Below are 13967 nucleotides of genomic sequence, written 5' to 3'. Positions count from 1 at the left end.
CTCCTCCTCCTCCTCCTCTTCCTCCTCCTCCTCCTCCTCCTCCTCCTCCTCCTCCCGCCCACAGCCTCCCCTCCCCCATGCAAAAGAAAAGGTTGGTGTAGCAGTTTTTTTTCATAAATTTGGCACCTTTCTGCCTTCCACTTAATAAACTGGACATGTTAAAAAATAAACAGTCGCGAGAGTCAATGCTTGATGTGGAGTGGTTGGATGGAGTTGGGGGGGGGGGGGGGGGGGGGGAGAAAAGTGTGACCTCACTTTCTGAACGGCAAAGTTTGAGTGGGAGGGTCTCGACACGAAAGGTAAAAAAGGGAATGATGTGAACATGTGAAGGAAGCCAGAGCACCGAGCAAAGCGTCAGTCTGTATCCTGACAGGGGGAGATAAGGTGGCTGGGGAGCCAGCGGTGCTTTCCTGGAATACAATCTCTGTTTGACACTCTCTGCTTAAGCACTGCCCATCTGTATGTTATTGAGCTGGAGCCTCTGGGGAAAAAGAGGAGCCACAGGCACAGAGAGTGAACAAGGGAGGCAGCAAAAGCGCTTTTCTTCCCTTCTTTTCCTTTTTTTTTCTTTTTTTTTCTTTTTTCCTCTTTAAATCGGGATCTGGTTAGACTGCCTTGAAGTGCCACATCTGGAAACTGAATGCTGAAAGAAAGTTAAAATAACTGAGGCACCACTAAGCCAAGGGGGGCTGATTGCAGAAGAGGGTAAACAATTACTGAGACGCTAGAAGACCACTGCTGGATGTAAGGGGAGGAAATGGCTTTGATCTCCGCCTGGCCCCTCATTTCTCCTATATTATTCTTTTTGAGATGCTTCTCCTCCAGCACAGCCTCGAGTGAGGGAGGCATTTTTCAGTTTGACATTGAAGGTAGCTCAGCGGTCAGCGCGCAAGAAGCCACTGTTATCAGAGGGCAGCAGCAGGCAGTAGCTACTGGAAGTTGGGTGCCTTTTGCTGAGGTACAGTAACTCCCTTCTCTCTCTAGTGTCTGTGCTTTTCTGCTTTCATCTGTCTGTGTTGAAGCTCCCATCTGGTTAACGTTAGCTTAATCATTCGATCCTTAAAGCGATACCGGAGGATTTTTTGCGGGGGGGAGGTCTGAGACGTTGCATTTCGGGACTGGAGAGATACAGTTCAGACTTCAAAATGTACACATGCCCTGCCTGCTGTGAGCAGACAGCTGCTGTACTTTGCAGTGAGGCTGGCTTAGCACGTCTCTGACTTTCCTGCCAACGTAACTAAACAGGCCTGTCCAAACAGAGCTATTTTACAAGGGTTAATTGTCACTACACTTTTCTGCTTGTCTTGTTGTAGTTCCTGCGATTGTGATTCACTTAAACTTCCAGAAAAGGTCTGTCTTTTGGTGGCAAACACTGTACTGTAGAAGTTTGTGCTTTTGTCTTTGAATGCCACAATCTGAAGTTCTTTTTCACGATGAGAGCGGGGATAATACATCAAACTCGTGTAGGAAACTGCCTGCAGAGAAAACACCTGCAGACATTTTAAGACTTCCAAAAAGTATGAGGTTGGGATTAGTGACAAATGAAATTAGAAAGACCTGAGAAGCAATTTACAGTGGAAAATTTTCCTGCAACCCCTGTGTTTTGGGATTGGTTGATACTTCTCATTCTAGGAAAGCTGCGTCAGGAATGGACTACTCAAAAATACAGCTTGAGAAAACAATAAATTACTCCAGCATACACTGGGAGGGGGGAGACAATAATGTGTCATGTGTGGGAGATGCAAAGTAGGAGGTAAATTGAGTTACATGAGGTCATGGGAAGGGAAAGAGTAGTTCTTCTAGCATAACATCCAAAAATGAGGTGAGATTAACACAGCCGTGTCACTAGGACAATATCAAGATCACAATCTCTGATATCACAAGGCTAATCCCCCCCCCCACGCTCCAATTGCCAGAACTAACAGCCATGGAAATAAGTGCACAAGCCCTTCAGACAGCCGCGGTTACATGGGGCTGGGCAGAGCTCGTCCCCCCCCGCAGCGGCTCCAAGCAGCTGGGCAGCCTCAGGAACTGCCTGCCCACCCTGCCAGGGGCTCGGCGCGAAACATGACCTGTGTGAGAAAATTGGAGGCTAAACCCTGCTCTGCTCAGCATAGGGGCTCTCGGGAGCCGTCCCGGGCTTGGATGGGCTCCGTGCCATGGGATGTACAGCTCTTCTCCTCTGGCCTGGGATCAGCCCCGGGAAGCCACGTTGCCACCTGTTCCTTACAACATGGAAAGTCCCTCAATGAAATGCCTGATTTAAGAGCTGGATGGGTTTTGTAGCTGCTTTTCAGAGGGTAATGTGCATAAGTGATTATTAGCCTTTCTTGATATGATTGTGTAGTATGGTTTTGCTAAAGACGCAGTTCACATTGCTTCACTTTAATATCTTATACTACACCTTGGGAAAGTGCTGTGAGATGTATTGAACGCCTCAGGGGAATGACACTTTAGTGTCCTTCACCCATTTCAATCCTACCTAAAGTTTCACTTGTATGGTCCAATCCAATAGACTCACTAACTGGCATTTAGTCTGGCAGTTTACTTCAGTCCCTGCAACGGCAGCATTTAGACTCTGGATCCCATGTTACAAATGAACAATGCTGCCTGCTATCTTCACACCAGGGCCGTTGGCTGTAGGATGTTATGATTCCAGGTGGAAGGAGCCAGGATTTCAGGTCCCTTTGCTAGCTGCGGGTTCACCTTGCTATTGCATTTCAGGGCCCAGCTCTATGGCAATTTGCAAGGAGGCCCAAGTAGGATGTCCTTTTGGGATAGGGCTGATGGCTCTGCAACAGTGAGAACCTGCTTACCCATTGATCCATGTACGTAGTTGGTATCAGGAGCTGGGGATCCAGCTCTAAGCCCAGAGGTTGATGTAGGGGCCAGAGAGTGATGGTCTGGTAGTCTCTCACCCAAGGAAGGAACATCACGTTTTGTCCTCAGAGAGTTTCCCCCTCCCACAGCCCACCTCCCCTCCCTCGGCCCCGGGAACAGGGTTTATCCCAGCAGGTTTGCATTAGCCTCTTTCGAAGCCTGAGTTCTTAACCCGCAGCTCACAGTGAACCGCAGAATAAACTCCCATACACAGCGCGGTTTGATTCAGCTCCTTCGTCTAAATATTGACTCAGGCCTACAGCTCTCCGGAGCAGACAGAGGTTGTTAGTCACATTGAATAGTGCCAAATTATACAAAGGGGGCAGATTTGCAAGGCAGAGTTATGGAGCTGTGGATGGGGCTTCATTGTGGACTGTGGTGCCAGTCAACCGTGACGTGAAACACGCCGCTGTAAAGCTGGAGGACAGATCAGGGCAGACAGAGACCGTGGTGTTTCAATGTGCTGGACAGAATTTGCCCTACACATGATTCTGCTCTACACAACATCTTCAGAAAACTCTAAGGTCTGAGACAGTGCTGGTGGGAGTTTCCAAGCTGTAACTGGTGGGATGCTCCAAAATCCTTCTAAGAGTTTGATATTATGAACCTAGAGAAGAACACGAGATCCCAATTAATGTAAATACATATTAGTGAATATTTCTCAGTTGTCCACTCCTCTTCTTTTCCCATGTTTGGCAGCCCTAAACTCAAAGGAGCTTGGAGAAGTGGTTTAAAAATTCAGAGTTAATGTTAATGTGGAGCTTCTCTGTGCCTTGGATTTGAATGAAAGACTCTTAACAGCAGAGAGAAGAGGACTAACTACATTTTCAATGCTATGCTAATATGCTGTACCCACTTACAGAGTGGACCATGGGTTTGAGTCGGACTTCAGGCAACATGTAGTAGCTTGGTGCCCTGGTTGTTAATCAATATGCAATACAGTACACCTAAATCAGGCACATAAACTGTTCCCAGAATTTTTCAATCAGAATCAGGCACTGTCTTCAAGTATACAGCACTGGAGACACTACAGTACTTCCCCATACAGTACTGGAGACACTAGGTGTTTAAAGCCTCTAACTCCTAGTGGTCTTCCCTGGAGGCCCTCAAAGGAGCCTCTTCCTCTGTAAGAACTGTGTTGGGTACTCGCTTCAGGACAGCTTTATTAACCAGCTAAAGTCTGGGGCACAAAAGGTAGATGTTTAAGTTAAATGGACTGGATTCCACCCAATGAAATGTCATGTTACCTACAGAAGGAGCACTGGTAGTGACCATCATGGAATAAGGTAGCTACCTCTCTGCCTGTTTCAAGAAAAATGCTTGTAAATTGATGGAAATTATTCAGAAAAGTATCATGAGAAGGGTTACAGTGTTAGGAATTGGAAGATAGCTGAGAGATTCTATAATACAATCTGCTTAGCTAAGAGGGAGGTTAAGAAAAAACTTTGGACTTATTGTGTAAGCGCATACACAGGCAAAAAAAAAATTAATAATAGGCTTGCTAGCCTAACAAACGAAGGTATCATCACATGCAACAACTGGAAACTGAAGGTGACCCAGTTCAGGCTACAAGTTACTTACAAATTTTAATTTCAAAGGTAATTAAGCACTGGAGACTTTATCCAGTTGTGTTGGATTGTCTATCAAGAGGCAGATCAATATGAAAAGCACTCTCAAGTACTCAGTTGTCTGTGTGCTATTTAGGATGATTAAGTTCCTTGGCTCACAAAGACAATAAGAGGACGTGGGGGAGATGTTACAGTGCCGAATCCTGATGTGTATGAGGAGACAGTGAGAAAGAGAGTGAGCACAAAGCACTAGATCCAGCTCATCGGTATAACCCAACCGCAGTTGGCGGCATTAAGTCAGAGATTGATTTTTCCAAATAAGGATAGACGAAAATATTCTACAAGGAAGATTCATCAGAGATGGAAGCAAAGGATTTAAAACTGACAGGCAGATATCAAATGAAAGCAAACAAGTGAGTGGCAAACATCAGAAATCTTTGGTTTAGGGTTCCACTCATTTGCTTGGACACAGCAGAAGGAAAGTGGGTGGTGAGACACTCCAGTTTTGGTGAGGCACAGAGTTAAAACTGAAAACCAGAAGTACCTTCTGAGAATAGTTATATCCCACTGTCATGTCAAACACATGCCTTTAAAATAAGAGGCAGGTCATACATTACCTCTTGGGTCTGAAGCCTGCCACTGTCAACATTTGTGTTTGTAAATTCCACTGACATGATGGTTTTAATTATATAGGTGTAGATTTTATTCCCCAGTAGGAATAAAGTTCCTTACAGAGTCTAAGGTAAGAACAAACAATAGTACAAGACTTCAAATACTAGAAAGTATGGCAAATGTTTCTTTGTGATTCACGTTGTGCAGTCACTCACTTTAATGTAAAATGAGTATAAGGTGACACTGAGAAAAAGACTTATTTCATTCTGATGTAAATGACTACTTGAGCTCAAGAAAATAGCCAAGAGAGCTATAGGAGATGAGTGTGGGAAGGATTAGTGGAAGAAAGGGAAGACAAACATTCTGTGGAGACACTTGCCAAGCAAGAAAAGATAATTTCAAATGTCCTCTATGGAAAGAAAAGAAGCAAATAGTGGGAAAGGAAGCAAACTAAAGCAAGAAGAAGACAAAAGAGAGGAAAAAAATTAGAGCAAGAATGAGATAATCAAGAGCCTTAAGAGTAAAGAAAAAAATGAAGTAGCTGGGACAGGGCAGGAAGCCAATTCCCAGAGTGAAGGAAGGCATGATATTGTTGGACGGATGGAAGAGGAAAACTGTTTCCAGCATCAGCGGTTTTGGCTCAGGGGAAAGGCAGAGAGGCAAAAGAAGTCCTTTAAAGGAAACTATTATCATAGTCAAGTCAAAATTAGCCATTTACTATAGGAGAAAGTAAGAGGCAGAAGTTATCTGTTGGAGCTTGCATGTTAAAATTATATGTTTGACAATCATTTTTTTCCCACCTGACTTCAAGAGCAGCTGCTGATCTAAATTTTCAAAAGCAAGAAAGAGTATTTGAGGTGCTTTGTTTCTGGTTCTTTAAAGCGATAAGCAATACTTAGCACAGGACCTGTGACAAACTCACCCTCTAAAATGGCTCACATTAGGTATATAAAAAGAGAGCAATCATAAGTCCCAACCACTTGTTAACAAAGACTCAAACTATCACCAAATTGCCTTCACCCTTTCCTCCATAAAGGTTGGAACAGAAAGTCTTGCAGACTGTTTACAGAAACCACAATTTGATTCTTACTTGTGACATTAATCTGTTCAAAACAAACTAGCAGTCAAAGAAGCAGCAGAAGACCTAACCCTGAGGTGTGAGCCAAAAAGGGTTTTAGCTTGACAGAAAACTTTATATTCTTTTAAACTGATGGGAACTGCATCTACCTTTAAAAAAGCCGATCTTTAAATGAATTCATTTCAGACCCTTGAGGTTATGTTAGGTTAACTCCCAAAATGGGCAATTTGGAGTTCTAGCTGCTGTTTTTTTCTGGTACAACAAGGTTATGTTCTGAGAAACATCTATTAGTGGGGAGGAAGTTTTACTGCAGATGTTTGTGATTCCAGCTTAAGTTTCTCATCAAAGCTTTAATGAAAGTCAGCTGCTTGGAGTACAGCCACCAGACCCCAAACCTTTTAAATCATAGGAAGCTGAAGGAAATGGAAGCACAGGACAGAGCAGATGGATAGTGGGAAATGTTCTTCATTTCAAGAAGGTGCATAAAGCACTCACCAGAACAATGCAATTTAAACTCCGCTGCAGTGAGTTCCCACAAAGTTTTGGGCAAGTACCAGCAAAGTGCCCCAAAGCTTATTCAGGGCTGTGAAAACCAGTAACAGGCATTTCATGCCCACTCTTATTCATGACATGGGAAGCAAGGAAGGAGTTAGAAGTCCAGTTTTTCCAGGGGGCATGAGAAGAAATAAAAGAATTGGTTTCTGAAGGAGTACTTGTCCTGATTTAAACTGATAACAATTAGAGTTCCTAGTGTTCAAGAGCTGTGTAAAATAGGTCTAGTTTCTGAGTAATATATAACCAGCCATTGATAACTTAAAATTTGCTTCTGGACTTACATTTCAAACACCAAAATACAGACACCCTTGGTTTTTATATTTTAATTGGTCCTCTTGAATGCTTGGATCTGATCCCAGTTCATTTTCAGACACCACCATGAGCTGGGGATGTTTGGGTTATGCATCCTAATGCAAGATTCAACAATTGCTGAATAGTATTGTATACAAAGCTGTTAGATCTCCACAGTTTATGAAATCTAATTTTTTGTCATTAAATGATCTCAAAGAGATTTTCCTAACTATCAGTCAGGATACATACAGTGTGTATTTGGCAATGCACACAGAGATTGACTAAAATGCAGTAAATACTGTCTGGCTTTGTCGTTCCTGTTTAGCTGTATTGTGCAATTTTTTAGATGGTTATTTTCTTAAAATAAATATTTCAGGAAACTAGAACTCCCTTTTTTTCTTTTAAGACAAACCAGCAAGAAACAGTGCTAAAACCCCAGCATTCAAGAGTTACTAAGTTACCTAATAGGAGCCAAAGAATAATAGAGGGTTGTGAAAAGTATTTTAGAAATTACCCTTGCAAGTTTACAAGACTGTAAGAAGAACTAAAATGTTATTTTTTAAGTCATGACACATGGAAGCCAGGGAGCATGGGAAGAACTGGCACACTTGAATGTTAATGTGAAACTTAATTTAATAATTACTGAATAAAAAGACTCTACTTGCATGAACAACTTCCAATATGACCTGTAAAAATAGTCATTTTAGCTAAAACTGTAAGGCTTTGAATCATTGTTTGACTCTGTCTTCCCGACAAAAATGAATGAAAATGAACTCCTTCAGCCTTTCACCATTGGTGTAAAGTGGAAGAAAAAGTTACATGGAACCAGCACCTAAACCAGACCGTTTCTGGGCTGTGTGGTACCTTGTTACCACCCTACGATGCATCCTGTTACTGTTGTATGAAAAGGCTTTCTGAGCGGCAAGAGATGAGCAGACTTCTTTTCTGCCAAGGTGACTGTAAGGCCAATATGTCCTAGGGTTTCCCACTGTGGTTTTCCACCTCTGATCCTGGATGATAGCCCATGGACAGCCACAGACAGCCTACCGTTCACGACTCCCTTATGCTGTGCTCCCCACTCCTGGCTCCAGGGACCTTTCCTTGAAAGCACTCTGTGGAAGCAAGCACTTATCCAGAGAAAATCTGCTCCAGTATCCAAAAAAAAAAAAAAAAAAAAAAAAAAAAAAAAAGCTGACAGGGCAAAACACGGCACAGCCCTCCCTACCCCAGCTATTAAAATCCTACATGCCCCAGAAAAGCTAACACAGCCCAGCCCATTGAGGGTCGGCAAGGTCTCCGGAGCACCAGTGCTCGGCACAGATCCATTCGGGGGGGAGGTGGGCAGGTTCAGGGGGAAGGTCTAGACATGGAGTAAGGTCAGAGGGAATTTGTGTGACCTACTCAGCTTTTTGCAGGTTTGTGGTTTTCTGTGGCTCCCTACTTCCCATCAATGGCAAGGATTGTCTTCGGAGACTCAGCAGAGTCTCTAAGGCACCAGCTAATTCCCTTTAAGGTCAGCTGGAAACAGGGGTTTGGGAGATGGATTTTTGTGAGGGATGAGGAAAGAAATTGCGGGTTTTTTCTCTTGATGCGTCTATTCTTCCCCCTCTTTGAGACAAGAAGAAACTAATTTCTTCATTATCAGACTATGTCTATGATGAAACAAGCCAGGGGCCGAGAGGCAGTGAGAGATCAGGGCAGGTTATCCCTTCTCCCAAGCCCTGGCTTTTCCTCTCTCCTTTCAGAGCACAGCCTCTGCCCACCTCCGCGCTGGATGTAAGGCATGTAGTTAACCATGCCGAGCTGCCTCACTTCCTTCCCACACATTTAAAAAGTGCTGGGACGGTGAAGGGGGAAGCCCTATTTCTGAGAACAGCCCAGAAACACAGCACCCGCCCGCCAGCCATCCCCAGCAGCTGCCTGTTTTGTCCACAGCTGGGCCACCCTTGGGGGGGAGAGATGGATGGAAGCTCTTTCTCTTGATCTTTCAAGATTTTCACATTGGTTTGTGTTTCATGCTAACAGGCTTTTAAATTGAAGCCATGGCCATTGGTCAAGTAGATCATTGTATGTCTCTACTGTGATTCCAACATTTCAAAGAGCTGCAGAATTATAGCAGGAAATACTAGAAATCTGGGGTGGGGAAAATTGCTGCAAAAGGGGAAATCAAAGGAAGCTTCAGATTTACTCCCTCAGTTTTAACAGTGTCCCACGAGCACAGTTGTACCTGCTTTAAAGGCCACTTTTCTTCTTTATCCGTTGCAAATTTTTGTCTCTATCTGGAAATCTCTCAGGGAGTGCTGTAGTTTGTCAACTGATTATGGCCCACTTATCCGGGGGACTGAAGAGGATAAAGTATGACTCAGAATGCACATTTCATGTGAATGTTTTGTAGGGACTGGGTGGAGGGTGGTTAATGAGGAAACAACACAGAATTATTCATCCCTTTTCCTGTAAATTGTTCTCCTTGAATAAACTTGGCATTTTGTTTGAAAGAGGAAAATCAAATAGCTACCTTTCCAACTGCAGATTTTCTATTTCCAACAGTGAGCATCTGTAAGAGTAAGTTTTTTACTTAGTGGCTGTAGTACTAAGTACATTAGAGCAGAGGCTGGTATTAATCTCTAATCCTTAACCAGCTTGCAGACAGCTAAAACATTTTAGCCCTCCCCCTTTTTGGAAAAGCATGCCTTTTAAGCAGAGGCTTTGTCTTTCCCACTGTATATGGAAAAAATGACTGTGCACTTCTATGGAGAATGCCTAGCTGAGAAATGTTTATATTGGATCCAACCCCATCTCTGTCGCTGAATGGCATTTTGTTTTCCACTTGGACTGGGGAAGGAGTAACAGTCTGGAAACATTTTCAACACAGGAAAATTTTTTTAAATTAAATACAATTACTTAGTCAAGGTAATAGATAATGTTGCTCTGCAAAAAGCCATCTGGCTTTCAGCTATTGCTTGTTTTTGTGAGAGTCGATGTTAGTCTGTCCCTACTACAACAGAGGTACGCACAAGCCCACTCAAGGAACAAGAACATAGAGTGACAGTGGACTGGGGACAGGGTTCCTTGTCATTTTTCCATGTTGCCCATGCTCTGCTTTGCCTATTGGTTTGGGGATTACCCATGTGCAATTAGACATATTCACTCTTTCTCTGAGTGCTAGCCCTACTATGCAACAGGGAGAAATAGAGGTAACTTTTGTTCTGTATCTCCCCTGCCAGCAGGATTTTACCTAGAACTGGAGCAACTAGTTTCAGTCTTGCTAGTTTTAGTTTTAGCAATCTCTGAGCTCCTTGTCTAAAACTTTGGGAAGATGGTTTCCATCAACATCATAATCTGTTCTTAATTTTCATCAAAAATAAACTTCTGTTTTGGAAGCTGATGAGTTGATAACTCCTCAGGTGATACATAAATATTCCCAATTGTCAGGGATAAGTCAGCAAGTGAAGCTTTCAAATGAGGCTGTTACTGTTAGGGCCTTGTCCTGTCTCCCTTAAGGCAATCACAATTTTTTCAGTAAATTCTGAGGAGAGCTCAAACCCTCTGTAATGATGAAGATCTTACAGTGTTAAGCTGTTGCTTAATGCAGCAACAGTTGGAAAATCAGGCTCATTTCAGTCATCAGATATATTCTTTAGCAGCTGCAGACTGGCCAGACGCAGCCCCGTGCTCTCAGCTGGGAGCATCACTGGGGATGCAGACAAAAAGGGATAATATTGAAATCCACACACAGGGGATGACAGAAAGGATGCTAGTAACAGAAAATAAGGCTTCATTTGTTTCATCATTCATTGAACAGTTCATTTACTGAAAAAGACTACAGATTCAAAACCAGAGTCACTGCTTTATTTATTTTTTTATGTTTGAAGATTCAAATTACTCAGCTTCAGAAAAACACACCACTGCAGCTTTAATGAGCATTTCATATCACTTACCTAGAAAACCCCTTTATTAAATTAATTTGCCCAGATCTATGGCAAATGCACCCAGTGAGGCTTTAATTTTCACTGAACCTATCACATCTTAGAATTTAATTTAAAAAATAAGAATATGCAACAATATTGGGAGTTTTCACTGAATGACTATTTTAGCAAGAAAGAATTTGCTTTTACATTTGCAAGCTAAATAACAAAACAGAAAGCTTGTTATTGTGTAATTCACATAATTGCTTTAGTTTGTAATCTTATTAAATGCAATTAGAACTGAGATACCTGTCAAGATAAGTGGATAAAAAAAGATTACCAGCATTGTGCCCAAAATTCTTCACCAACTTCTGGTTAATTCCTAATTTACAACATCAGTGGAACACTGGAAGTAATAAATAGTTCACAGTTAACAATGTCAGAAATTTAAGAGAACAATACAGGAATTTAATGTACTACACCAGGGTGCTTATTATAAAACTATCATGAATATTGATTTGGAGACTAAGCTAAAGAATGTGTTCCTCTCAGTAATGTTTACAATTTTAAAAATAAATTTGAAATTGCAAATGGCTAATTTGCATTAGGTTTCTGCCCTTGAAATGGTAAATACTATAGAGTGGCTTTTTGCATGCAGACAGTTCTCTAGCAGCTGTAGTGTCGTATTAAATGGAGTAATTAACTGTCTAGCTATGACATCACACACTGAATTAATTTCTCCAGTAATAATAGTTAGAATGTGACCTTTCTAGTTCAGAAGAATTTGATACTGTAGACCAGAGGTGATGAAGGCTTATAGAAATTATAAATAGAGCTTGGAGGCCTAAGGGGAAGGTGGTGAGCAAGCTTGTTTATTTTTAATTCTCTAGGTTTGTGGGGCTTCAAAGCTCAGGTAAATTTAGCAAAAAACAACGGAGAAGAAATAAAATTGCAGAGATCTCTGCTTTTGTCTGCATGTTGTGGAGTATCTCACGGTGTAAAGCAGGACTTCTGTTTATCTCTCTTTATGATGACTTTAATGGTAGATCATGTCTGGCCAACAGGTCAGTTATTAACTTCTGAGAGTCTCATTCTCCAAAGACAGACAAAGATCCCTCTGAAATGTCACTTCATAGGGATTTATAGGTTCAACTACAAAGACAGTCTTGAATTTGCTATTACTCAAGGTCTGGGAATTTGAAATTCGTTTATTTCTTGAAATGATAACTTAAGCTAGAGTGAAGTATGACCGCTCTTAGAAAGGGCATCACCAGGGCATTTTATTTTTTAAATTAATTATAGTTTAACTGAGTGGTTGGAAGAACTTACAGCAACCTCCTCCATAGCCAAGACCTGGTCTAGGAAGATGCATGTAGCAAACTAAGAGAAATGAACAGGACAGGTTAAGGGGAAACTACCAGCAGAACTAATGTTATTTGTACCTTCAGTAGGAGCTCCAGTTCTTCATTTGTTTTTTTGGGGAAAAGGAAAATGTTTTAATCATTGTATCTAACAAAAACAAATGCCCTGAAAGACAGTTTAACAAAAACAACTTCTCTATCAAATAGATTTTTCCATATTCATATTTCCTTCCTCTTATGAAGAAAACAGATTTTCCTTAAATATCTTAAAAGCTCTCCTACAAAGTTAGTTTCAACTTTTCATGTGAAATTTTAACACTGAAATGTAATTCTTTCTCTTTCTCCCTACCCTTTTTGACAAATCCTTTTCATATATCTGGTATGCCTTGGCAGTAAATCCTTGCAGGTCACTCATAAAAGTTGCCCTCAAATACCGGAGTGTGGTCTATCCCTTAGAAAGTATGGAGAAAAAAAAAGAAAAGACAGCACAATGCCAAGCAGTGCTGGGTAAATATGCAATTGGCTTTAAAACATGGCTGTTTGTTTAGCTGGAAGCCGAAAAAATTCTGTCAGCACTGGATTAAAAAGACTGGAACTCTTGGGTCCAGCAACGGCTTTATATTCACCGCAGGCATCTGAAACAAGCAGATCATGACTACCAAAAATGTCTGCCCATGTGGGGATATTCATTATTCCTGGCAGTTCTGACTACTTCTCTTAAAAGACATGAAGTTGTTGACTGATGTCACTGCTGTGGGTTACACTGGGTCTGTGTGGGACACTGTAATCTGGGATTACATTGAGTACACTGCTGTGGATTACATTGGGTATATCTGGACACAGTCCCAGGCAACCAGCTCTAGGTGGCCCTGCTTGAGCGGGGGGGGGTTGGACCAGATGAACTCCAGAGGTCCCTGGCAACCTCAACCATTCTGTGATTACTGAGATTCTGAGTGACTGTGGTCATTATTCCATTTTACAGATAAAGAAACACTGAAAGTAATGTTCATGGTCACACAACTGATGAGCAGAAGAATGTGTTTTCTTGAGTCCCAATACCCTTATGAACATAGTTAGGGACAGAGGAACTCATGCACAGAAACAAGGTGATGAGTTTCTCATCTGTTCAGTGAGAAAGAATATTTTTCCTTATGTTAATTTCAAACAACGTAATGAAACTGTTGCTGTGAGGATGTTAGTAGATTAGAGGTGAAGGGTATGTCATGAAGTGGGTGAGTGACTAGAACCAGGTGCAGGGAAAGGCAAAGTGGAGAAGAGGAGTAGGAGGACAAATGGAAACCAGGACAGGCAGGACACGAGCATGAGTAGAGGGAGGACAAGGCAACAGCAGAAGGGCTGTGGGAGCCAATGGGGGCAGGTGGAGATCCACAACCCATCAGCATAATGGTCAGATGCTCCATTAATAGAAACAGCCCAAGAGAAGTACAGAGGCCTCCCCCAAGAAGGGCCAATGAACGACCATCTCATCCGGTTGGCATTTACTGTAAGACCATTTAAATGACATTCAAGCCTCATTGCCAACAAGAGAGACATATAATATAGACAAGACTAAAAGGTAACCTATAAATAAAAACTAGAGTGAATGTGTGCTATAAATATAAACTGGGGAGCCATGAATTTAATCAATGCCTCACTGTATATAAACTGACCTATTGGAACAGGCTGTCTGCAGCAAACCCCTCATTGCTACAAGTAC

At 42.0% G+C, this 13967-nt stretch overlaps 1 protein-coding gene across 1 annotated transcript in view; it reads left to right on the top strand.

Moving 5' to 3' along the window:
* Positions 1-260: 260 nt before the first annotated feature.
* The window catches only part of LAMA4 (laminin subunit alpha 4), a 104378-nt gene continuing 90671 nt past the window's right edge, over positions 261-13967 (top strand). The window contains exon 1 of the mRNA XM_030004104.1: positions 261-958. Coding sequence (XP_029859964.1) covers positions 758-958 — 201 coding nt within the window. The 5' untranslated portion in view covers positions 261-757. The remainder of the gene's footprint in view (positions 959-13967) is intronic.

This window comes from Aquila chrysaetos, chromosome 2, assembly GCF_900496995.4.
Source record: "Aquila chrysaetos chrysaetos chromosome 2, bAquChr1.4, whole genome shotgun sequence".
NCBI classification, from domain to species: domain Eukaryota; kingdom Metazoa; phylum Chordata; class Aves; order Accipitriformes; family Accipitridae; genus Aquila; species Aquila chrysaetos.
Note: the sequence above shows the minus strand (reverse complement) of the source record. Positions and strands in the feature narration are given on the sequence as shown.